Consider the following 26,128-nt stretch of genomic DNA (forward strand, 5'->3'; position numbering starts at 1 on the left):
GTGTTCTATCTCGCAGGCTGTTCGGTTTAACCACTTAAACACTCTCTACTTGGTCCGCTCTTTTTCACCCACTCTACACCAAAACCAAAATAGGAGATCTACTACCTCACAGTGATTTGCAATGCAACGCAATGTGAGTTTCTAGATCGGCTATTTTTGCCAACGTTTCCCCTGCCTGGAATAGGGATGCTAGGGGCTCAGATGGTTACATGTGGGCACTGCGTGGCAGCGGTCGGCGCCGCTACACGGCCATCTCTTCCCCTAGGCTGTCCGAGGGGCTGTCAGCGTTCAGCACGTTAAAGAGGCGAGCAGCGGCACCCTCCAGGCCCCCCGGCCCCTCGCCCCGGCCCCAGCTGTCCCGGTCGTCGCTCTCGTCCGTGTTGGATTCGTATTCCGAGCCGATGCCCGACTCCCTGAAGTGCAGCAGCTCCAGTGCGCCCAGGACCTGCTCCCCCAGCGGTGAGCTCTCACCCCGGGGGCCTCCTCCGTCACCGGGGGTCTCCCCCAGGTCGCCGACGCTGCGATCCTGGGTCTCCAGCAGGCGGGAGGAGGTGAAGCGGAAACACTCAAGTCGCACCGCACTGCCGCTGATCCCCAGCGAGCTGGCATCCACCATGGCGCCAGGAGAGCGGGGCCCGGAGACGGCGGCGGAGGCCCAGGGGCCGTTGGTGGTCGTCGCCCGGGGTTGGAGCGCCGACCGCTGGCTGGAGATGGAAGAGGGGCGGGCGGAAGCGATGGGCGTGTCACAGAGCACGTGCGGGGGCTTGGCTCGGAAGGTGATCTCCAGGAGGCTGTCCATGGATCCCACTGAAACACAGGAAGAGAGAGAGAGTGAGGAGGAGAACGAGAGCATGGCCCTGAAAGATCACATGCATCAGAAGAATGGAGGACAAGAGGAGAGGAAGAGGACAGAAACTTTTCACAGCACTGAATCTGCACTTTTACACGTTAAAAAATAAATAAAGTTGGATTGGATTGGATTTTTTTAATTTGAATCCTGACCCGACAGTGACGATCTACAGTACTAATAATACAGGAGCGGTATTGAAGTCACTGTACTGCACAAAAAGAGAGATGAGCCATAAGGCAAAGCTCTCAATATAACTGTCTTGATTCCTACTGTCCTACAGTATAGTGATAAAGTATGGGTCATGACCGAAAGAATAAGATAGTGGATACAAGCGGCCCAAATGAGTTTTCTACATAGTTTGAGTCAAGCAGTGGATCATTAACAAGGGCCTGTCACGGCAGATATATATGATGGATGTGATAAGTGCATGACGAACAAAGCCACAGCGTTCTTTTCAGCAGCTGACTTAACGGAGAACGAGAAATCAGCGTTAACAAGCATGAAAATCATGTCCTAATGGGGGTTCTTCCACACTAGTTTCAAAATACAATGAGGTGAAGACACATCTTATGAAGTAGTTATTATTATAATTTTTTTCCAATGGAAGACAAATACAAACAGTATATTGAAATCAAATCCTCCCATTGCAGAGGAAGAAGGCTTAGAATGTGTACTGTGACCTTATCTTCTTTAAATATACAGGACAGTAGACTGTTTTATTTGTAAGCAATTCCCAAACCAGTTGTCTTCAAAACCTCACCCCAATCACTGTGATTATCTGAGAGGAGGGAGTGCTTGTGCTGCTCAGGCACGCCTTGAGAGCCTCAAACACAGGGCATTGAATGAACCAAATCGCACACACAGTCTCAAAGCTTGTATTCAAAATAATACTGGTCTATGTTCCTGGACCACACATTGAGAAGGTCTATAAGGCATGTATCTTGTAACACGTACAAAAATTTTGGCTGAAGTAATACGCAATTACCTGCATGAAAGTGGTCACTAAGGGCTGTATTTTGCGTGATCAATGCTCTTTGGCCACTCAGAATAGCCAAATGGCATTGATCACACCTCCAGGTCTTAAGTTTACTCAAGTTAGGGAATAAGACCTGGTACTTAAGACACGCTAAATACAGCCCTCAGTATCCAATGTACGTTTTCTGATGAGAAACACAGTGTTTAAGAGGGGAGTTCAGGGGGAGAGAGGTGCAAGCATACAACATGAGGTTAGAGCGAGGCAGCGCTGACATATCTAATGATGCGCTGGTGTCACACTTTGATAATTCATGACCTGGTGACAGAACACTAGCCACCATGCTCCAAAGAGAGCACAGTCCTCTGAGAGGGTGACCATGACATGAAAAGAGGGCCATGGCGAGAGGGTTGAAAAATAAATGGGAGAGATGCAAAAGGAAGGTAGCCTGGGTTCCAGCCTGATTCCGTTCCGTGGATTTGTTTTGTCACTCGCTACTCAGTCTGGCCAGCAGGCAGCAGACTTGCATTTCATAACGTCAACTGTTACGTAGCCACGTTGTCGCTGATACGTCATCGGCCAGCGCCACTCTATCCATGCTTCTCACTGCTGAATTCGAGACTAAACCTACGGTAAAAAGTAAACATTACTTTGATTCAGTAGTCCACTGTCAGTAGTCTACTAGTCAGTAGTACAAAAAAACTGACGGCTGTGTGGGGTGAGTTTAGTGAATGATAAGACTACCTGTCAGTGGGGAGTGTTGGGAGGAGGAGTAGGACTAATGCCCTATATTTGGGGTCTTAAGGATGAATACAATATGAATATCAACATCTTAAAACCAAAATGTTGAATTGTGGGTTTGAGCTCACATGCCCTTTTGATGTAAGGGGGGGTAACTACCTGTCAGTGGGGAGTGTCATGCTTTCTAAGATGTGATTTGGGGTCCTAATTCATCCTAATACTGGGGGGTCAAAATTATGACAGGCAATTCCTGCTGTCAAAATATGACCCCCCCAGTCAAAAAACACTTTGTTTGAAATAGACGTACTTCTAAGGTGTGATTTGGGGTCCTACGGGTGAATACAATATGAATATCAACATCTTAAAACCAAAATGTTGAATTGTGGGTTTGAACTTACATGCCCTTTTGATGAAATCAAAAGGGGGGGTAACTACCTGTCAGTGGGGAGTGTTGGCTCGTTGGAGGAGTAGGACTAAGGCCCTATACGTCCTCACTGGGGGGTACTACCTGTGAGTGGAGAGTGTTGGCTGATGAATGAATATCAACATCCTAATTCATCCTAATACTGGGGGGAGATAGGACCCTTTCCTACCTTGGAGATAGGACCCTTTCCAGACTGAGTAGCGAGTGACAAAACAAATCCACGGAACACAGCGAATCAGGCTGGAAGGAACTCAGGCTACAAGAAAGGGGAGGGGATTAAAATACACAGGAAGGTCAATAGACAAATCGATGGAGCGGTGCCCTGTAGGCCAGGTGTAGGCAATCAATGCTTATAGGTGTCAAGTTATGTAGGTGTCAAGTTATGTTCATGTGACACCTCAGCTATGGCTGCGCCCAGCGCATCCCTCTGTGGATTTGTCTATACGAACACAATTTTCTCGTGTTCAAGGCAGGGAATCCCGGCGGGGAGTGTGTGGGAAAGAATTACTTGGAATAATGACTACATTTGGGAATAAAAAGGGGTTAAAAAATAATATAAAATAAAACAGAGGAAGGTATGATTATAGGATGGTAAATAGAGAAGGTGTTTTTTTTGTGGCTTTCGCCTTTATTTTATATTTTTTATGGAGGGACAGACAGTAGGCTGACAGGAAATGGGGAGAGAACCCACGGCACACTGCCAGACTGGATTACCAGCCAAGGTGCCTGGACCATTGAGCCATGGCCCAGGCCAGTACCCAAGATGACATCTTAGGCAATTGGCACCGGGTGAAAAAAGGGTTACAAAATTGTGGGATATAAATTTTGAAATTAAAACACAGCGACGCAAGAGGATGAAAATCTGCAGGTCTAAACGGGATGATTTACTTTCAACCTGGGTTCCCTATTTTGGGCATGTCATTTTCTTTAACACAAAATTGATCACGATTAGTCTCACGATTAGTCTCATAATACACTAAACTTTATGTGTATGTGTTTATGTGTATTATGAGACTAATCGTGATCATTTTCGTTTAGTGACTAAACCCTGTACCATACTACAATTACCATACTACAGTACAAAACGATAATGGTGATAATGATTTGAAGTTGCATTGCCCAACCCTATAGCGTAAAAGAATAACTCACTGGACTTCAGCGGGCCGGTGGCTTTGAGCTCCAGCTCTTGAATCTGTTTGACCAGCAGGGAGATGTGCTGCAGCAGGTCTGTGTTCTGCTGCAGCAGCCTCTGCACCCGCGATTGAGCGTCCGTCCGCGCACACACCTCCACCGACAGCTGCTCCTGAAGCACATGCACCTGCAGAGGCAGGAACAACACACGCGCACGCACGCACGCACCCACACACACACACACACACACACACACACACACACACACACACACACACACACACACACACACACACACACACACACACACACACACACACACACACACACACACACACACACACACACACACACACACACGGCAATGATGGTGACATTTAGATATGATTAAAGCTCTCTCCTCTTCTCCCACATTCGATAAGGACAGAATCGTTACAGCCATTATCTTGCCAGAGGAGGATCTGCTAAATATGGAACAGAAAGTGAAAGTTGGAACGCGGAGCTCATTAGCTCCGTGAAATCCCTTTAGAATCCTACCATGACACCCCTGACATTAGCCATTGTCTTTCTCCATAAGCTCTGCAGCAATGGCATGTGTAGCAGAGTGCCTCAGAGCCTCCAGCCTGCTGAGCCTGGTAAACCATCCCAGGCACGTGAAAAATTCACATTTACGTGTGTCTTGAGTCTTGACTGTCTCCTACCCGGGATACAGTACCAGGTTACAGAGCTTTTACCTGAAGACCAAAATCCACGCTGTGTGTCCCCTGAGAATACCTTTTGAGCTGGCAGCAGCAGTCTGCAGTGGTATACATTTACTCAAGTACTGTAGGCTACTTAAGTAACATTTTGAGGTATTTTTACTTTACCTGACTATTTCCAATTTTCAATACTTCTACTTCAAAGTTTAGTTACTAGTTACTTTGTAGATTTTGATTATTAAGATTATTACGAAACGTTCATTAGCCACTTCATCCACCCGTAGATCCATGCCCCACCCGTTGTACCTGTGTCAGAGTACCTGTTCCACCCATCTTTCTGTGTCCCTTTTATGCCCGTTATGGAGATTTATGTATCTGTCTCTCTGTGTCCCTTTATTCCTATATATATGGAGTTCTGTGTCAGGCAGGCATGCCCAAATATGAAGTGTTGTGATGTCAGAACAGGCCAGCTCCATATATGGAGATATAGGGGTGATCAGGTCCAGAGACTTTAACTTTTTCTACATTGCACTATTGATACTTTTACTTAAAGTAAAGAATGTGAGTACTTTTTCCACCACTGGCAGTTTGCCATGCATTTCTATGGTAAAGACGCAGCTAAGCTATCTGTGCTAATAACGTGGATAAAAACATTTGAGCACAGCAATGGTTGATCGGTTTGAACGGTGTGGGTGTTAATATTAGCACTGCGCTACAGCGCTCCTCAGCTCAAAAGACATTGTCAGTGGACAAAGGGGAATTCCCCTTTACTTTAGGCTAGTAGTTAAGATGTTTGGCTACAGTGTCCCTTACCGCGCAAGAGACCGGTGTTTGAATCTCGGCTGTTACACAGGCACAGACCAAGTCGGCTCTATGCGAAATGCCTACTGATATCAGTAAGATTTGCGGGAGGCCTCAGTCATTTCTAAAGCTGATTCTCAACGTCGGATCCAGGGACCACCAGGGGTCCAAAAGGACCATTACGGTTCTATAACGCTGAGAGTGTACTTTTTTGCACTCTCAGAGTTAAATAAACACTGAGGATTGTACAGTAATTTTACAGATTGGGGTGCCAGAGATGAAAACTTGTATATCAAATGTCTGTGGCCTAATGCATATACAGTATTTGCTGCTAGGTGCACGGAAACCTAGCATATTTCCAAAGTAAGTGACTGCTAAATAGCAAACCATTTTGAGCTTGTAGATCGGCTATTTTTTGCTAATGACATTGTAGTATGACGAAGTAGGACATTCAAAGATTGAGAATCATTGTTCCAAAACTCAAAGAAAGCAGCGCATTATTAACAAGGGCCTTCAGTCACGGCAGATATATTTGATGAAGTGAAAAAGGCATGATGAAGTAAGCCTCAGTGTTCTTGTATACAGCAGCTGACTTAAAGGAGACCCAGAAATAGTTCCATTCTTCATTAGTGGCAACAAGCATGAAAATCATGTCCTATGGGGGTTTCTTCAGCGCTGGTTTCAAAATACATTTTGGTGTACTAAGTCGATTTATACTTTAATCACAAGTTTTTATTTCACATTTATTTTCTTGAATTCCCACGCAGTACTTCTGCTTCTATACATTTTGTGTCACTAGGACTACAAATTACAAATTTAAGTTGACGATTAATTGTCCCACAAATAAAGGCGAGTAACAATTCAATTGTGTTTTTTGCATTGAACAATAGAAAGTTACAATTTGAATTTCTGTTTATATATTTATTTCTTATATACACAAAGAAATCACTGACACAATTAATATATTTTTTACAAAATAGCGAAATAGTTGATCTTCAAGCTTACGAGCTTGTAGATCTGCTATTTCTGCTATTTTTGAAAAATGTATGGGCATTTTTAACATGGAAACGATTGACGATTATGCAAAAACAATTACGATTAGGTGATTATGTAATAATTGTGATAGGCCTATGTGCCACTAAATAATAGCTACATTGAATCCACTGTAACATAATAGGTCCTTTTCCCCCCCCCAATAGTAAGGGTTTTGGCTACAAGGTTTCTGCTCAATGTCAACATTTTCCATAGTTGAGTGTTGAGTGACCAATGTCCATGCAGTACCTGTGCTGAGGCTGCCTGGGCCTGCTGCTCCTGTTGCTCCAGTTGCTTCTGGAGCAGATGAACCTGGTGCTCTGAAGAGCAGGGCGCGTCTCTAGCCGGCCGACCCAACACCGAGGCACCCAGGATGGGGGAGCTGAGCAGCAGGGACCGCTCATAGGGCGTCTGGGGAGTGATGTACAAAACAAGGAATAAACTAAGAGATTGTGTATAATATATTAAATATCATCGCTGTGGGGCAGAAAGCTCCTATCTCCATATTTTTTATTTTTGTATTTGTTTGTTTTTTGTAAATGAATAGCTATACTTGATCATACTAGTGTGTCAGACAAAAGTAGCAGATCTACAAGCTCAAAATGTGTCGCATTTAAATTAGAATCCTGAAAGCTAACAATTTTTAACATGATGAGGTTTCCACCGAATAACAACAATGTTAATGCAAAAGTGACACTTAAAGAGATGGTTTTGGTGCTCTCACTGCGCACACACACACACACACACACACACACACACACACACACACACACACACACACACACACACACACACACACACACACACACACACACACACACAGGTGTGAAGTGGGGGGTGCTCTTATCATCATACATCATCTCATTCCGGCCAATCACAATTTGCGTCTTCACTTTTCTGCCCTGACCAAAAGAAAATGTACTCATTATTTCCAAGCTTAGTCCAAATCTCTCAGGAGAAATTGAAGATCTACATTTTGTTGTGATCTTTTTTGAATGGTGACTACAAAGTAACTAAACCTTTCAAATGATTGTAGAGGAGAAAAAAGTACAATGTTTGCCTCAGAGTCGTAGTGGGGTACAAGTTTAAAGTCTTGGGGGGAAAAAAGGAAACACAGCAGCACAGAGTAAATATAATTAATTATACTTTCCACAACTGAATCCAGGCCAACAGCATCATTATCATTCAATCAGACATCAGTGACAGGATATAGTTAGGGGCTGTAGGCGTGCAGATTTCAGTGGAAACTCAATCAATGCAGCTAGAGCCCATAGAGGTATGGATTGATGTCAGGTGGCTCAGCTGTTCAGTGATTATAGCAGATACAATTAACTTGGAGTGTTGTTGTGGGTAGTAATAAGGAATAAGGCTTATCTGTCCTATGAGAGATGGGACATTTATTGGTTTGGTTTTATTGCTCGTTGCAATATTGGTGTTAGCTATATACAACAGATGTTGTGCTTGGTCTCACACAAGGGCCTATCTGGCTTGTGAAAAAACACCTGCGGTCTCCGGGGCTAATGTGAATTGATGCCGTATTAGGAAGAGACAGTTCATATGAATGGCCTGTAGTCTCACTGTTTCCCCCCTGCAGGTGTCAGAACCAATAACGCTCTATTCAAGCGGATGGGTTTTGGGCCAAACTTTACACTTTATTTCATTACCTTAATAAGCATTGGCATAAACACTTTGTATTTTCAATCGCTAGTTCAAAGTCTTTTTTAAATCATCGTTATATTAGTTTAATAAATTATGTTCCCATTAATTTTAAAATTAATGATAAAGTAGGGTATGTTTCTAGGCTTTCTACTGGTTCTACTGAGTGAAGAGCCGCCGTCGTCGCTGCGGTTTCAGCCAAAATAATTAATTTCCGGTTGCATTTCAGACCAGATATAAAAAGAAAAAGCTACTCCTGTGGAAGGGTTATCATATATAAATGTACTTATATTGATCCTATAAACAATATTGATCCTATAATCAATTTAATATAGGTATAGTTTTGTCCACTCAATTCATAATTTACGGTCAGATTTTGTGCCAGTGTGTCACGTTGCAAAGCGTCCTTTTCTGCCACTCAATGGCATTGTGCGATGAAATGTAAAATGGTGGTGGTTCAAGTGGTCAAACAAGCTTTGTTTGCAGGCTTCAGTAGCATCTATTGATCGTCCTGCAGCTCTTCATGAGGGCAGCCTTTCATCTCCCTGTGTCTCAAGCCTCTGGAGTTGTTTAATTACTTTAGTATGATTATTTACATTTCTTGATACTTAAATAATGCAAATATGGCCCCGTTAAAAGGAATGGATGCCTTGCTGAGACGTAGCTGTTCAAATGCTGTGGGACTCACTTCATGGATTCAATTCATTATTCATATGGCGTCTGTGTGTGGCACAAATTATTACATTCCTTCGATTTCCAGTTAGACTCCGTCATTTAGTCGGCACAGCAGCAGAAGCAGTGGGAAGTCAGCAGGAAAATGGTTGCTGTCGGGCAGAAACCTCTTATCTCCATATTTTAACTTTTTGTGTTTATTTTTTCATAAATGAATACCCTATGTTGTGTCTTGTCTTGTCTTGTCTTGCCTTGTCTCGTCGTACGTTTTCGTTTCAAAACTTGATTCAGGTTATGTGGTTTGTATCAGTGTCGCTTCCATGTTAGCATAGGACAAAAAAAAAAAATGCTACCACAATATTTTGTGTATGGTGCTCGCAACATTTATATATGTACATGCTATTTCTTTGATATGTTCCGTATGGGTGTGTCACATATACTGTCATTATTTTATTTACTGTATACGCTGAATCTTGAATAAACAAAACTGTGATTTTTGTTTTAAATGAATGCCCTAATTGTACATACTACAGCGTACTACTCACTTGTCGATCTGCTATTTTTGCTATTTTAAAATTAGGGGTCTTGAACCTACATCTGTATTCTGGGAATTCTTTAGCAGATTGACAAGCTTACTAATGCGTCACGCTGCAACGCCTTGTAAAGCTTGTCGATCAGCTATTTTCATCTAAGATATTGAATGTACGGTAAAAACAGAAAATACACTAATAGGCTATAGAGCCCTGGCACAAAATATCTTCAGATGCACGACCACATACATTTATTTGAGAACAACACGGTTTTAGGTTGAAGTTCTGAGAATAAGCCAGCCGAGTGAAGCACAAACACGGTGGGAAGATTATTCAATGATAGCAGATGGTGAGACATGACCTTTGCGTCTTTAACGAGGGCTTCATCCCTTTTGCTCCTCTCGGGGTCTGATGAGGAGAGGCAGTCGATGCTCTCCTCTGTGGTTGCCTCAAGGTCGGTCTCCTCTGACAGCGCAAATCGCTTCTTAGCTGGGAGAGAGAGAGAAGGGGGAGACATGGAGAGGGAGAGCGACATTGAGCGAGGGAAAAGAGCAACAGAGAGAGGGAAAGATGGCGATAGAGAGAGAGAGAGAGAGAGAGAGAAAGAGAGAGAGATATTCTTATTGTTACACACTACATAGGGTAGGCTATATTTTTTGTCTTTCATCACCTTTAATCTCTCGCGTCTCAATTCTGGAGTGAACATTCTACGAAAAGAGCAGATCTACATGTGTGTGTGTCTAGTTATTTCATGCAAAGATATTTAGTGTAGAGGGGAAAGTAGAAGGGGTCCAATAGGAACCAGATCAGGTTCAAAACAAATATGAGGCACGGGCCATTTCGCTCGCTACACTGCTAGCTAGGAAGTTAATACTACAGGCCTGGAAGCCGGATAAACCTCCGACAGTTGACATGTGGCTAAAGGAGCTGGGAGGAGTGCTGCATTTGGAGAAGATTAGATTTACCCTGTCAAAAATGGAACCCTTATTTTAAAAAATCTGGTCACCCATTATTGAGATGCTTGTTATGTTGGACTGAAGTGATTGAATTCAATATTGTTCTGCCCCGTAATGTCATCTAATTAATGTATCTATGAATGTTTGATATGTGTATACTGTATGTATGTTTATATTGTCTATGTGGGTACACATGTATAGTTACACATTGTGATGTTGTTTCTGTCCTCGGAGTGCGGTGTAGCCATGTCAGTTATTATTTTATTGTTTTTGTCTTTTTCTTTGATGATTATGTTTTGTCTCTTTTTATTGTAAGTCTCTTGTTTTGTTTGTTTGCATGTTTTTTCTATTTACTGGTTAAACATTATTGAAATGCTTGTTTGCCAAAAATCACAATGAACAGATGTTTTAAAAAAAAGAAGGGGTCCAATAGTCTACAAAATACATTATATATTTGCTGGTTAACCAAGCTTTAACTACAGCATCCATATTTTGGGGCGAACATTGCTGCAGAAATATAGTGGATTTACGAGCTCAAACCGCTGGCCCGAGTACAGTTAACTCCAGTTAATTTCTCTAAGACTAGAGGGTTTAAGAAGTGATTAAGGATTCTAGTCCATAATGTTTCTGGTGGCAGGTACTGCAGCATTGGGGGGGGGGGGGGGGGTGGTCACCTGGCGCTGCGTCTTCGCCCTCTGCGCTCCCCTCTCCTCCTCCTCCCTCCTGCTCCTCTGTGCCCTGCATTGTCAGCTGGTGGCACACATCAAAGGCCTGGCCCACCGTCCGCACGATCCGCATGGCCTGAGACTGAGGGAGGAAGGGTGAGAGGGAGGAGGAAAGGTATGCGAGGAGGAGGAGAAGGGGGGGGGGGGTGGGGTAAGTACCATGAGAACAGCACGAGACGAGGCGAAGATGAGCCAGGAACAGGCGGATGGATGATGAACGGAGTGGAAGACAAATGGAAACACGGATGATTGGATGGATGGACAGTTGGACGAGCGTTTGATTGTTTGCGTATGAGGCATGGTGACAGGAATACGATGGGAGCCCGAGTGATGAGAAGGGGGGGGGAGCAGGCGGGGAGGGAGATGGAAAGATAGATAGGTGGAGGACTAGTCATATCATTATGAAGATACTGCAGGTTGAAAATGCGTGAAGTTGTCCTTTAAAGTACTTTTATATTAACAAACACTGTGCTATTGCTACTTTTACTTAAGCAATCCGAGTACTTCGTCCATCAATGGATTTCGTCCAGCACACACAGTATTTCAGCATTCTCGTCCGTGTGCGTCCACTCCGCATTAGATATGGCTGTCATGGTGATGAATGGGTCCATTCAGGGCAGTCGGGATGGTGATGGTGCAAAATGGCCTTAACGAGGGGACCCAGACGCACATCTGTATATCGTTGCTGTTGGGTGGAAACCTCATATCTCCAAAACTGTTCATTTCCAGGATTCAAATAAGAAAATAGCCCATATACTGTAAAAAGCTCACCAGCTCGCATCGCAACACATTTTGAGCTTGTAGATCAGCTATTTTTGCCACTGTAGTATATGGCGAGGTAGTGCATTCATTTAGGGGAAAACATGGAGAGATAAGACAAACTTATGGAGATAAGAGGTTTCTGCCAACAGCAGTGATATCAGCATGTACCGCACCACCCCTACTCCGCCATTAGAGGTCATCTTTCACATAACAGTATGATTCGGTTGTAAAAACTAAGCTATTAGCCGCTGACAGGGTTGCAGTCACTCATAAATCTGTTCTCTGCTCCTGAATTTTGTTTTATATCAGTGATCAAACTTTGCTAGAGAACATCGGCCAGCTGTGTGTCAGATCAAAAAGAATACAATATAGCGCTGGCTCGCCATGGACATTGCCTTGTGTGTGTGCAAGATATCTGAATTGGCGAGCACTAGCCTTTCCTCTAGTGCCTCGTTCTGCCTCCAATAATAATTTTATTTAAATGTTCTTCCCATTTTTAGCCCCGCCAGAGACCACAGGGCTCAAAGGAGGGCAATGTGGGTCGGTTGAAAGCACTTTGGTCCACTTGGGTGTAAGCAGAACGGCCCCTAGAGGGTCATAGACCGAGTCAAGACAAGAGACCAGGATCCGTTGTTTAATCCTAATTCAGACTGTGACCAAATAATTCAGATTCTCAAAAGCTGAAGCTGAATTATTTACGAGAGAGAGAGAGAGAGAGAGAGAGAGAGAGAGAGAGAGAGAGACCAACGCACTAAAATAATTATAAAGCCTTTACAGTAATAGACTGGTTTAGTTAGTAGAAAATGTTTGCAACACTCCATCATGTTTCAGACCTTTCACGGCCTCCATCTCCCTGATGCCTTGTGCTTGTTTTTCTTTTTTGGTAAGATTTATTTTTACTTTTACTGTATGCTTTATTTTAGATAGGGCTAGGGCAGTGTAGAGAGACTGTGCAAACCAAGGGCAGAGAGAGAGAGAGAGAGAGAGAGAGAGAGAGAGAGAGAGAGAGATAGAGGGGATTTGCACCCATCTGAAAATGAATATCTCACGCAGACATGGCCTGCTTCTACTGCAGTGATTCTCCAAACCAGATTGGATCATCATGGCCACTATCATTAAAGACAGAGGTCTGAATGGGTAAAAAATGAGGCAGCCAGCCAGCTACCGTCCGTGACACACGTATGCACACCACACACGCACATGTGCACACACGCACACAATCACTCACACTGTGATAACAATGTTCTATTCTGCTATTAAAATGGGAAACCGCAATTTTCTTATCTCTGTGTTAAGGTAGCCTATACCTCCTCCGTTCCATTTGCACTTTCTCCTTCTCTGAGAACACACACACACACACACACACGCGCGCGCGCGCGCGCGCACGCACGCACGCACGCACGCACACACACACACACACACACACACACACACACACACACACACACACACACACACACACACACACACACACACACACACACACACACACACACACACACACACACACACACACACACACACACACACACACACACACACACACACGAGAACTGTTCCATTCTATTCACAATGTTTTATATACCTCCTTCATCTCTCTCTCTCTATCTCTCTCTCTCTCTCTCTCTCTCTCTCTCTCTCACTCTTCTCTCTCTCTCCCTCTCTCTCTCTCTGGACACAATCAGCTGACCTACTGAACTTGAACGTAGAACTTCACAGGCTCATCCTGGCAGCTGTTTTGTGGCTATCATATTACATGACTTACACTGAGCTTGTCGATCAGGCACCTTCATATTTTTGAAACTATAAAAGTGTATAAAGTTTTAGCCATAGAAAATTATTTATGTTGATTATTGGTACCTTATTTGTGATATGATTTTTGTTTACAAAGCATAAATGGAAAACAGAAATGTAATTGTATTAATTATGTTCCCATGCCCACGGCTAAAACCACCACTAAATCATTAATCACAATTATTTGCATGACAATTAATCATGGACTAAAATGTCATAATGGTGACAGCCCTGCATGGCCCTCTGCAGAACAGGACTTTTCTTCACTTTTTCACCTTTTAGAGACCTTTAAACAACTGGTTTTCAAGCTGTGGGCCATCGGGAATATTGCCCACTTGCAATATTCCCATGGCAAATAATTGGCAAAACACTGAGATATTAATATTAATAATAATCAAATACAAATATATTTCTAAAACCGTCATTGTGATACCGCTAAATAGAAACTTAAATACTATGTTAGGTTCATTGATCCAAGACGTAAGGTTCATTTGGTTCCCTTTCACTATGACAACTGACCAGCTCAAGACCCTTCACTATATGCTTGGGCCTTGACAACTGACCAGCTGGGCCTTCTGACCAGCTGGGTCTTGACAACTGACCATCTCAAGCGTATAGAGCAGGGGTTCTCAGCGTTTTTGGCTGGGGACCCCCGAAAATGCGTTGTCCATGTCTCACGACCGCTGCCCCACATCCCCTCCCCACCACCAATACAAATTGACCGCTACAATAACCTTAATAATAGAGAAAATACATCATAAATAAATGCTGAAACCGGATATAATCATCAAGGAAAGTTTATGCATGCTCTATGTGTACTATGTAAACTCTAAATTTCCATTTTCCAGTTGCAATTGTTTTTCTTTTTTGGAAAAAGAAACACCCCCAAATTAAATTCGGGACCCCCCCAAAGGGTCGCGACCCCCAGTTTGAGAAGCCCTGGTATAGAGGGCCAGGAAGTTATCTTTATACCAGTGTTGATTTTGACAGCATTTATTTTTTCTTTTTAATCATAGTCTTTTGAATAAAATAATTTTAGTTTTAGTCATAGTTTAGTCATCTGAAATGTTTGGGTCTAGTTCTAGTCAACTAAATATGTGATATAAGTAGACTAAATCTACACTTGATTTTGTCGACAAATCTTGATGGCGATGTACAGTAATGCCTGATTTTACACTTGGCTGCATGCTGAAAATAGCAGTGCATGTGCTTCAAGGCGAGCGCAATCAAACATAAAATGCTTGTCTTTTAGTTCTACTGGATCTTTTCTCGACTATTTTAGATCTCTTCTCCGACATATTAGTCTAGTTGAGGAAATTGTCAATATATTTAGTCTAGTCATCATAGGCTATAGCTTAAAATTTATAAAAAAATTGTCAGGGAAGAAAAGGTAGTCGACAGACATTTTTCGTCATAGTTTTAGTCTACGAAATCAACACTGCATGCTGTCTTTCATATTTTTATGCTACTGTGTTCTAACTAGCGTTACCCTATACCACATTATTCTGTACTTCTCTACCCCCTTTGTTTTATCCTCACTGCAGTGCTGCTATGGAAACTGAATTTCCCCAGGGATCCATAGAGGTCTGTCTATCTTATCTATCATAACAGTGGATCTCATGCAGTGGATCCAATGGAGCCAAAGAATCTCATCCTAATGGGAATGCGGAAATGAAACAGTATAGAGTATGTATTCTGAACACTTAAGCACAATTTAACCCTACCCTATTCTGGTCGTATCATAATACACAGAACGTTCACCGAATATAGCCTATCTACGAGATCAAATGCACCGCAAAGGAGTCGTAGCATAGATTGGGTATTTTATGTAGAGGGGGGGAAAGGAGGGGACCAAGTACAGACCCGGGTTAACAAAGTATATAGAGTATTAAGTGATTCAAAAGTATATTTATTTTATTATTTCATATTTTAACTTCATATAGCCTATGACCCAACCCAGGGATTTATAGAGTTATATTTCCCCACGTGTCTCTGCATGGTTAGTGGTTACCGCAGACTGCATGGTTAATAGAGCGTCGCAGTCCCGCCCCCTATCATGACGACGCCAGGCCCAGGAAATAATTCCCAATGCATTTTTCCCATGGACATTTCAAAAGGTTTTTATTTAAAGACCTTTTAAGCATTGTACAAAGCCATCTTGAATTACGAAGAAGAATAAAAAGAAAAAAAGCGTTTTCTTCTTCTTTCTAATTATTTGTTCGGCCCGAAATGTTTTGTTTGTTGTCATGATTTGTCACAACTCAAGTTGGCTTTGTACGAGGCTTTAAAGGTCTTTAAATAAATACTTTTTGAAATGTCTATGAGGAAAATGAACAGGGAATCATTTCCTGGGCCCTGGTAGGGGGCGGGACTGCGAAGCTCTATAAGTCAACCTGGCAGACAAAATAGGAATATAGTATTTTAGTATGTTTTGGGCATAATTCTTAAACAGGCAGTAGGCGCCGCTCAATGACCGAAGGAAGGGTTAAAAATGGCATTGAATTTACAGTTGACTGCAGGTGAAAATTGAGAATCTACAATATATGCTTTGTGCCATGAAAATGAAATAAGGCTATATAGTTTTCCTGCTTTGCCTGCCAATCTAGTGCCCTCTATAGCCAGCGGGAGGATCAAAACACACATCCTAGGCCCCCTGCCTGCGTGCCTGCCTGCTGGCCAGGCGCAGACGGGGGTTGTCAGTAAACGCTATGAGCAAGAAAATGTTATGAATTGCAGAGTCGATAACCCCCTTGTGTTTTTTTCTTCCCACCAGAATGATTAGTATTCAACGTGTCTCTGTCTGGTCTCCATGGTGAAGGGGAGAGGGTGCTCTGTCTTTGTCACGGCCACAAATTGGCGTGGTTTGCATTTATTGGGGCGACACACACATGCCTGATATTTCCCCATACATTCTTCTAAAGCAGTCCATAAAACACATTATGAACACTGTCTGTGAGGACAACTGACCTTTTGTGTTGGACGACAGCTCGATATACCATCACCTGTGTCATTATATAGGCCAGGGTGTACTTGAAAGGGCTTTGGAGATGGGGAGCGACAGAACCCCATGCGGTCTCGCATGGATCAGCGTGGTCACACTGTGCTTCTCATGTGAATACACAGACAGACATTCGCTCTGCGTAGATCTAGCCGAATGACTCTGTAAAGTGGTCAGATGGTTGAGCCGTGGACATTATTTATCAAGATTTTCAAGCGGGCCCTGATTGGTTGAGTAATATCTTTTGGTTAAAATAAGTGTTAAATAGCTCTCTATTCTGACAGTCATCAATGCTAGAGTGTCTGTTCAGTAATAAGGATGTACAGTCCAAGGGTGTACTGCCTGCGCCTTGCTACCTGCCCGCTCGCCTCTCATTGAAAATGGATTACTAGGCAGCGTGGGCACGCCTGTCGCTTTCCATATCAAAAGCCATTTAAGCAACCATAACTGAGTGGGTGTCAGAAAGCCCGCCCCGACAAGCAGTTCCCCTCCCTCATTGACCAGAAAATACTCCCTTTCCCCAGTCATGTACTGTAAAAAGCACGGGCCCAGCGGCCCTGCATTGAGCACATTTGAAGCAATAAATCGGGTGCATTTCTTTTTGTGTCTGTGTGTGTGCAGTTCAAAGGAAATTGTCATGTCAACATACCTTCCTCTTAGACTTGAACACATTGCATCGGAAGGTGTTGCTCTGGCCGTCTCTCGCTATGTAGCTGAAGATTTTCAAGTCTTGTGCGTCATGTGAGACATAGAATATCCTGTGCAAGAAAGATAACACGTTAGATTGAAACGGCTTCATTAGAATTTTATTAAAACCCCCTGAGGGGGAAATCTTTATGAAATAGATGAGTTTGCCTCAGTATCTGAGCTTTAGCAGGAGGCCCCAAAGCCCCTACCTGTAAATGGGGTCCTGTGTCACTATCACAGCGCTGTCGTCCCACGACCATTCTTTTCTCTATGGTGACATTAATAAATAAATAAATTCCTTTAAAATGTTGTCTCTGTTTTGGGCCAAGTCATTTTTGTTAGTTTGAAATTGTTCAAAAAAACAGAGAATAGCATATAATGCAAGCACACAATACGTCATGATGTGATGCGTTGACAAATTGAGAACAGGGCTTAATACATTAAGCAATGCACCAGACAGATGAGTGCATGGCAAAGGAAACTAAATCAGATTAGGCGGGGACTGACCTTTTTCTTTTTGCGCAAAATCACTCGGACACAGTCTGTAGACACGACGATGTTGACTTTCTTCTTCTTTATGTTCTTCAGTTTGAATTCATACTGCGGAAGGAAGGTGGAAAGAGGTGTAATTTCAGAAAAACTGCAAAAATCCCTAAAACGAAAGAAAGCAGCAAATGAAAAAAAATTAACACTCATCTTTTACTTTCTCTAATAACAACCTAAAACATGAACCTTGGTTGAAAAAAAACTAAAGTTTTAATTAATTCAAGCCAACTTGAGACTTTGTGCTTTAACAAGGTGGATATCATCAAATGGACATGGTTCTCTGCAAATGCGGCAAATTATCACAGTCTTACAGACAACATTTAGATATGCATATTGTCTCTGTACATGTCACCTCATTATGTCCAAAACTTTTACCTTTTTTTTTTACTTTTTTTACTTATTCAAGTAAATAAATAGCAAAATTAGATCTACAAGCTCAAAACGTGCCGCTTTTCGACACTGCAAGTAGGGCATACATTTATGAAAAAACTAAAAAGGTTCAAATATATCAGCCTATTGAAGATAAGGGGTTTTTGCCCGACAGCAACGATATACAGCAGCAGTCCCTTGTGTAAGTGAGAGACAACACATGCAGTAGATATCAAACATGTACGTTTATACATAGTGACAGTACAAGTACAGCTGCAATGGAGCGCATTAGTTCAGTCATATACTGTATATCTCTCTCTCTCCTCGGCATGGACTGTCAGGCTCACTACACCAGAGGTTTGAATAAACTCCCTGCTGCATCGCCTTAAAAAAATGAAAAGGGAAGAAAGGAAATTATGGTCTACACCACTAGTCATTTAATTTAAGCCAAATTTAGGTTTTCAAAGTGGGGGCCACCAGGGGGTGCTATATTGTATATATTGTACATTTTAATTTCAATTCAAATTGGAAACATAAACATTATTTATTTATTAATTTATTAGTTAAATAATAGTTAATACTGGACACTAATGCTCATTATAAAGATGGTATTGTACCATTTCTGTCTCCTGACTCCTTTGTGTCAGAGTAGGGAGTATGGCTGCAGTGTGGACAGTTCAAAAACCTGCCTACCAGTGACATCATGAGGATAGGTGGGCATATATTTTGTGAGGTTAAGGTTAGGCCCGTTAGGGTTAAGTAAGGTTAAGTTTTAGGCATCGTTTTTGTGAGGTCAATGTTGGGGTTTGGTTAGGAATCAGATTCATGTAAAATGTTGACATTTTAGTCCACTTGCCAGAATGTGAACCCAGGCAAGTACACCAAAGTTTTATGTTAGAAATGTTGAGTATGGGTCCCTAGCATGTAGAAACTGCTGGATGCTAACTTGCATATGTTGAGCATAATTGGCATAATATGTGACCATACTATTAACCATACTATTAACAACCTATAAGGAAACACCCAAAAAACACTCCTTGGGCTAAAATGGCCATAGCCGTCATCACAATGTGATGATATCAGCACATTTTTGGCTATGGCCGTTTTTAGCCCAATGAGTGTTTTTTTTTGCTAAACTAATGCTTGGAATGGACGGATTTAGCATCATGAAAACCCCCTAGTTTGACACGTCACATGATACATAAAGCATGATGACATTTTTAATCTTTTGCCTTCTATAGGTTGTTAAGGTATAGTCAATTATTATGCCAATTATGAAAAATATGTACGTAAGTTAGCATCTGGCAGTTTCTACATGATGGGGTAGAACCTTTTGGTGTACTCAACATGTCCGGGTTCACAATGGGGCTCTATGGGCTGGCAAGTAGACTATTTTAGGGCTACTAGCAGAGCTGCAAAATGTGACGCCTTGGGAGTGAGAACGGGTTGGTAATGTAATTGGAAACTGCACTTATGCACTCCATAAAACTGTCACCGATTGAACATAACACAATGAAAACCAATTGCCACTTACACATCTCTCTCCAGTCAATGCTGACTTCTCTCAGTGATGCTGGGATTGAACTAAAGGCGCAATTCACCCCTTTGTGCACACAGATGCCGCATGAGACGTACTGTACACATGTATGTGCAGTGTACACATACTGTACACAATAAGATACATGTGAGTGCACACTACTTTTTTACACATACATAAATACATAGTACACACACACACACACACACACACACACACACACACACACACACACACACACACACACACACACACACACCTGACATACCCGGTAGCCTAATTTACAGTATATGGTGCCGGTTGCACCCGAGAGTGATTGACTGACACATTGACAATCTATAGTCTATACTGTCGATGGACTGTAAAAACAATGCAGGGCATTAAGGAACATACAGTATTATAGGAGCACTTCACCCATGTTGGGGGGGGGGGGGGATCGTGAAATTACTCAACCTATCTTACTTGCCAGCCCATAGAGCCCCATTGTGAACCCGGACATGTTGAGTACACCAAAAGGTTCTACCCCATCATGTAGAAACTGCCAGATGCTAACTTACGTACATATTTTTCATAATTGGCATAATAATTGACTATACCTTAACAACCTATAGAAGGCAAAAGATTAAAAATGTCATCATGCTTTATGTATCATGTGACGTGTCAAACTAGGGGGTTTTCATGATGCTAAATCCGTCCATTCCAAGCATTAGTTTAGCAAAAAAAAACACTCATTGGGCTAAAAACGGCCATAGCCAAAAATGTGCTGATGTCATCACGTTGTGATGACGGCTATGGCCATTTTAGCCCAAGGAGTGTTTTTTGGGTGTTTCCTTATAGGTTGTTAATACTAATAGTATGGTTAATAGTATGGTCACATATTATGCCAATTATGCTCAACATATGCAAGTTAGCATCCAGCAGTTTCTACATGCTAGGGACCCATACTCAACATTTCTAACATAAAACTTTGGTGTACTCAACATGCCTGGGTTCACATTCTGGCAAGTGGACTAAAATGTCAACATTTTACATGAATCTGATTCCTAACCAAACCCCAACATTGACCTCACAAAAACGATGCCTAAAACGTAACCTTACTTAACCCTAACGGGCCTAACCTTAACCTCACAAAATATATGCCCACCTATCCTCACAGTAACCAAGAACAACCATTTGCAGCGACATGCATTGGACAAAACAAAAATGGAATTTGAACTTCTTGATCTTGGGAACATGGTCCAAGCATCATGGTCCAGTGATTGTGACTGATGCTGAGCTGTGCACAACAAGTGTAAATCATGGGTCTTCAACAGGGGGTACGGGACCCCTAGGGGGTCCTCAGAGTTACTACAGGGGGACATTTAGCAGTTAGATCCCTGTTCTGAGTGGCGGGAAATCCCTTTTCCACCGGGACACCCTCCCTCATCTGGACTGAGTGGCAAAACATTGAGCAGCATTGGAGTTTGGAAGTGCTTGTTGGAAATCACTCACCGGTTCATACCGGCAGCACAAGAACCCTGCCTCTCATAAGATGCAATGGAAAAGTTCTAACTGCACTCACGTGTAAAAATACACCATCAAACTTTCAGATGCTGTTTTTCTCCCAGTGTGGAGATACCGGTAGAATGATTAGGATTTTTATGGTGATCTCTCACTCTTGAAATATATAATCCATTGGTTTCTGTTGTGTGTGAACAATAACAGCAATTCAAATCAGTTGTCCTCAAAACCACACCTCCAGTCGCTGTCATAAGAACGGGAGGTGCACTCATGATCACGTAAATGGCTGCACGCGCACCTGCAGCCCATCTCTACGCTGACAACAGTCGCATCCGCGATGCGATGTGAAGATTTTAAAGAAATGTTCAAAAATAGCAGATGTACAAGCTTGCTTTTTCAAGTCAGGATGCCACTTGTATCCACTTACAGTAGGCGAGATAACTCATACAGGATACAGGGTAAACAAGTGAGCAGACACATTTGGAACTGGTACACTATAACACTGAAGCTGATCAATTGGGTTGTCTTAACCTCTTAAGAATATAAGAATATCACTTACTCTACCAGGTTGAATCCTGTCCTTGCTCTATCAAGTATTACTTGCTTGAGTTATCGTGTCGTGCACCTCAAATAGCAGATCTACAAGCTCATCTGCAATGCGTTCTGAGTTTAGATATCTGCTATTTTAGGTGCGCGGCGTGAGTATAAAATGGGCTTTTTACTCTCCAACACTGCAGCCTCGTCCTCAAATGCCAGCTGGCCATGTCAGTGTCGCCTGCGGTATTCAGTCTGAAAGGAGGTAGAGGGATATAGTGGTGGCGCTCACTTTTATAGCATCTGATGTGAGAATGCATAATGTATCACACACCGAGCTGTAAACTAAAAGAATGGCCTAATGCCTAGTAAATCTTATCGTGGTTTTAATGACTGTGTGGCGGCCAGTTAAAACCTGCTGAGGGAACAGTATTATATGGCGTCACTGATTTAGGGGGAGAGTCTGGAGGGTGCAGGTCTGAGTGTATATTGCTTCTTTAAGCACCATGCAGGACACAAGCGAGATGTGGCACACATTACACAAAGAGGAGAGGGGGAGAGAGAGAGAGACAGAGAGACAGAGAGAGAGAGAGACAGAGAGAGAGAGAGAGAGAGAGAGAGAGAGAGAGAGAGGAATTAAACCCACTACCATTCGTATTCAGAGTAAGCCTTCACAGAAAATAGCTGATCGACAAGCTTACAATGTGGCACGTTGCTACGTCTTGTGAGCTTGTCAATTTCCCCACAAAGCACTAGCACTAAAATACACTAGCATAAAGCCCTGAGGGACTCTGGTCAACTTAACTATAACGCTTATACAGTGTTGGGGAGTATTAAGCTACATGTAGCTGAGCTACGTAGCTTAGCTACATTTTGCTGTAGCTTGTGGTATTTTAGCTACATTCATATTTGTGTACCTCGTCAAGTAGCTCAGCTACTTTTTGGGTCATTTTTTGTAGCTTAGCTACTCAAGTTACAAGCTACAATTTTGGGTCTCCCAGAGGGGAGGAGGGGTCTCCCAGAGGGGAGCAGGGGTCTTCCAGAGGGGAGGAGGGGTCTCCCAGAGGGGAGCAGGGTGGGGGGGTCTCCCAGAGGAGAGCAGGGTGAGGAGGGGTCTCCCAGAGGGGAGCAGGGTGGGAGAAGGGGTCTCCCAGAGGGGAGCAGGGTGGGAGGAGGGGTCTCCCAGAGGGGAGCAGGGTGGGAGGAGGGGTCTCCCAGAGGGGAGCAGGGGGAGGAGGGGTCTCCCAGAGGGGAGCAGGGGGAGGAGGGGTCTCCCAGAGGGGAGCAGGGTGGGAGAAGGGGTCTCCCAGAGGGGAGCAGGGTGGGAGGGGTCTCCCAGAGGGGAGCAGGGGTCTCCCAGAGGGGAGCAGGGGGAGGAGGGGTCTCCTAGAGGGGAGCAGGGTGGGAGGGGTCTCCCAGAGGGGAGCAGGGGTCTCCCAGAGGTGAGGAGGGGTCTCCCGCATGTACATTCTCAATTTAAAAAGTAAAAATAAAAAGTAGCTGAGCTACTTTTTCCATGTAGCTGTAGCTTTACAAGCTACATTTATCCAGGGGTAGCTATGTAGCTTGATCAAGCTACTGCCATGGTGAGCTACTTGTAGCTTTACAAGCTACGCTTTCAAAGTAACTTCCCCAACACTGCGCTTATAGTGGTTAAGACTATGAGTTCAAAGCAGTGGTTCTCAAAGTGGGGACTGGGGGGACCCCCCAGGGTTCCATCCTTGGGGTGGGGGGGGGGTCCAATTAATTTATTGGACACAACTCTTCAGTTCTGGCACAACATCTTTTCAGATGGGTGGTCTGCAGCCAAATACATCAAATACATCATATCAATGAAGCTGAGTGCATGTTTGATTAGACTGTGCAGAACATGAGCAGACTTTCACAACAACACAGAAACAGTGATCAAGTCAGTGATCAATATAGGCCTACTGCTTACCCGTATTCTCCTCATTGCAGCCACTATCTCCATCCTGCTGCCTGGGCGACCCACCTCCAAACTGCCGATGTACTATGCACACATTTTGAGAGGAAAATACATGTACCTATTTAATATTAATATCATTATTTATTATGTTTCAATTTACAGACGATGCAATCATGCAATTCTATATTGATAGGCTATTCCTCAGTGAATGCCAGCCGTTTTATTTATGATTACGGTAAATAAAATAATATATAGACCATTATGCACAGTGCCATTCACCATCATCAATAGTTGATGTAGCCTAAAGCAACTGACACACACACACACACACACACACATGTTAATTATCCAACATCGCGCTGATTAGGAGAGCCAGAAACGCAGCCAAACTGTGTCTCACAAGGTAAGATGTCTTACCTTCGCTTCGAAGCAGACCCCATGTTGAAAGACGTCCTCGTTGTGCATGGGGAGCCTCAAATCGTGCACATCGTCCACTAAATTATACTTTGTTGTAACGCCTGGCATCGCTTTTAGGCTGCTGCCCCGCCACTTGTTTTATGACAGCGCTAGGTGAGGAGAGACCTCCGGCTCCCGCACTGAGAGAGAGAGAGAGAGAGAGAGAGAGAGAGAGAGAGAGAGAGAGAGAGAGAGAGAGAGAGAGATCATTGGGGGGGGGGGGGGGGGTAGTACGACGGTGTCGCTAGCCCAAAAAGAACCGATCTACGTATAGCCTGCCCTAAACCACGCGTACGTTGCGGGTTATGTTATTTTTTTGTGAGGGCAATAAGCGACATCCTCCATATGGAGAGGGCGAGCTGGAACAGGAGAGACTGTTCGACAAGTCTTCAATAATGAAGTATGTTAAAAGGTTAAACTGCAGTAGTTTGCGACCTCTTCTTCACTCTTCAAGACTGTGTGGGGAAGCGACGGCAGGCATCACTGATGGCGATGCTGTCGGGGTTCCGCTCCTATGACGCACGCGTTTTCAAAGCATTTCGGGGTTGTTGTTGTTTGGGACTATTTCAATTGAATTCAGCGAGGAGTGTCAATTGCGACGCAATTTCGTTCAATGATTAATAATTTGCTGACATATTAGAAGGCTAGGCTATTAAACCAAGGATAGCCCAAAGGGGAGCGTGTATATAGCATAGAGGTATATAGACACAGTACAGTGGGGCTAATAGAAGATGACATCTAGTGGTGTCATTTGGAATTACATCCAGGTGATTTTTTGTAATCTGTAGTCCAGATCTGCACCCAGCTGCAGTCTCGCAGACGAGACGTGCTCGGTGAGCGGGCCGTGCTCCGTGAGGGGACCGTGCTCCGTGAGGGCGGTGATCCGTGAGGGACCGGAAGTGTTGTTTTTTTCTTGGTCCATTATTTCTCCACTTTAATAATACCAATTGGTATTGTGTTTTTACTGTTTTATATCATATCAGCAGGGGTCCCCAGCAATATAAAACAGTTGTTCTCAACCATGTGGTCCGGAAAGTTTGAAAGAGATTAAGCTACGGTAATTAATTTTCATAACAAACTGCTTGGTCGCTTTGTTTTTATTCTGCAGGTGAGTATAGCTATTAGCTACCTATATATGTTTATTGTTTACGCGCGTGTTAGTGCTTGCGTGGTGTTGTAGTGCTACTTTTCGAGGTGGGGGGCACACATGCACGCGCATTTGCGTGCACGTGCGCGGTTTACAATGCTTAATCGTATCCTAAAAGTAAATTACAGGTCAAAAAACATATTTTTGCCAAAAAATTAGACGTGAGACTACACCTGCTCGCTTGCGTGTGTGTGTGTGTGTGTGTGCGTGTGAGTGAGAGAGGGAGGGAGGGAGGGTGAAATTAACAAACATAAAGGTGCTTTAGTGTTTGGGGTGTCACAGCACCATATCTTGTGAAACTTCATTTTAACTGTTTACCAATGATGGTTAATTAATTGCAGGTGATTCTATCTCTCAATTCATTTCAAGGCATTCTATAGTCCAGGCATGTCCAAAGTTCGCACAGCTTCTTTCCTAAAATGTATTATTTATCCAATATAAAACTAACATTATGCATAAATTATAGTACACCTACTGTATGTAAGTATAGTCTACTAGCCTGTGTATGTGTCCTGTGACAGGATATAATATGGTATATGTATTGTAATTTGTACTGTATAGCTACTAGGTAGCCCTATAACGGCTCTTGTTGTTACATACAGTATGTACGAAGTATAATTAAATGATCACAGGCATTCTAGGTCTAAGCTACTAGGCTGCCTGTATGTTGTAACTGGAAGGA

At 43.2% G+C, this 26,128-nt stretch overlaps 1 protein-coding gene across 1 annotated transcript; it reads right to left on the reverse strand.

The window, feature by feature from the left end:
• Nucleotides 1–241: 241 nt before the first annotated feature.
• LOC308325092 (carboxyl-terminal PDZ ligand of neuronal nitric oxide synthase protein-like) lies at nt 242–24,368 on the reverse strand (the record flags this gene model as incomplete). Its single annotated transcript, XM_080777500.1, has 10 exons — nt 242–807; nt 4,138–4,306; nt 6,900–7,061; nt 9,870–9,997; nt 11,139–11,271; nt 17,393–17,501; nt 17,640–17,698; nt 17,938–18,030; nt 23,856–23,927; nt 24,261–24,368. The coding sequence occupies 10 exons, from the start codon at nt 24,366–24,368 to the stop codon at nt 242–244; spliced, it is 1,599 nt and encodes a 532-aa protein (XP_080633626.1).
• Between the last annotated feature and the right edge of the window lie 1,760 nt (nt 24,369–26,128).

Source organism: Protomyctophum bolini, assembly GCF_963924005.1.
Source record: "Protomyctophum bolini genome assembly, chromosome: 12".
Taxonomy (NCBI): Eukaryota; Metazoa; Chordata; class Actinopteri; order Myctophiformes; family Myctophidae; genus Protomyctophum; species Protomyctophum bolini.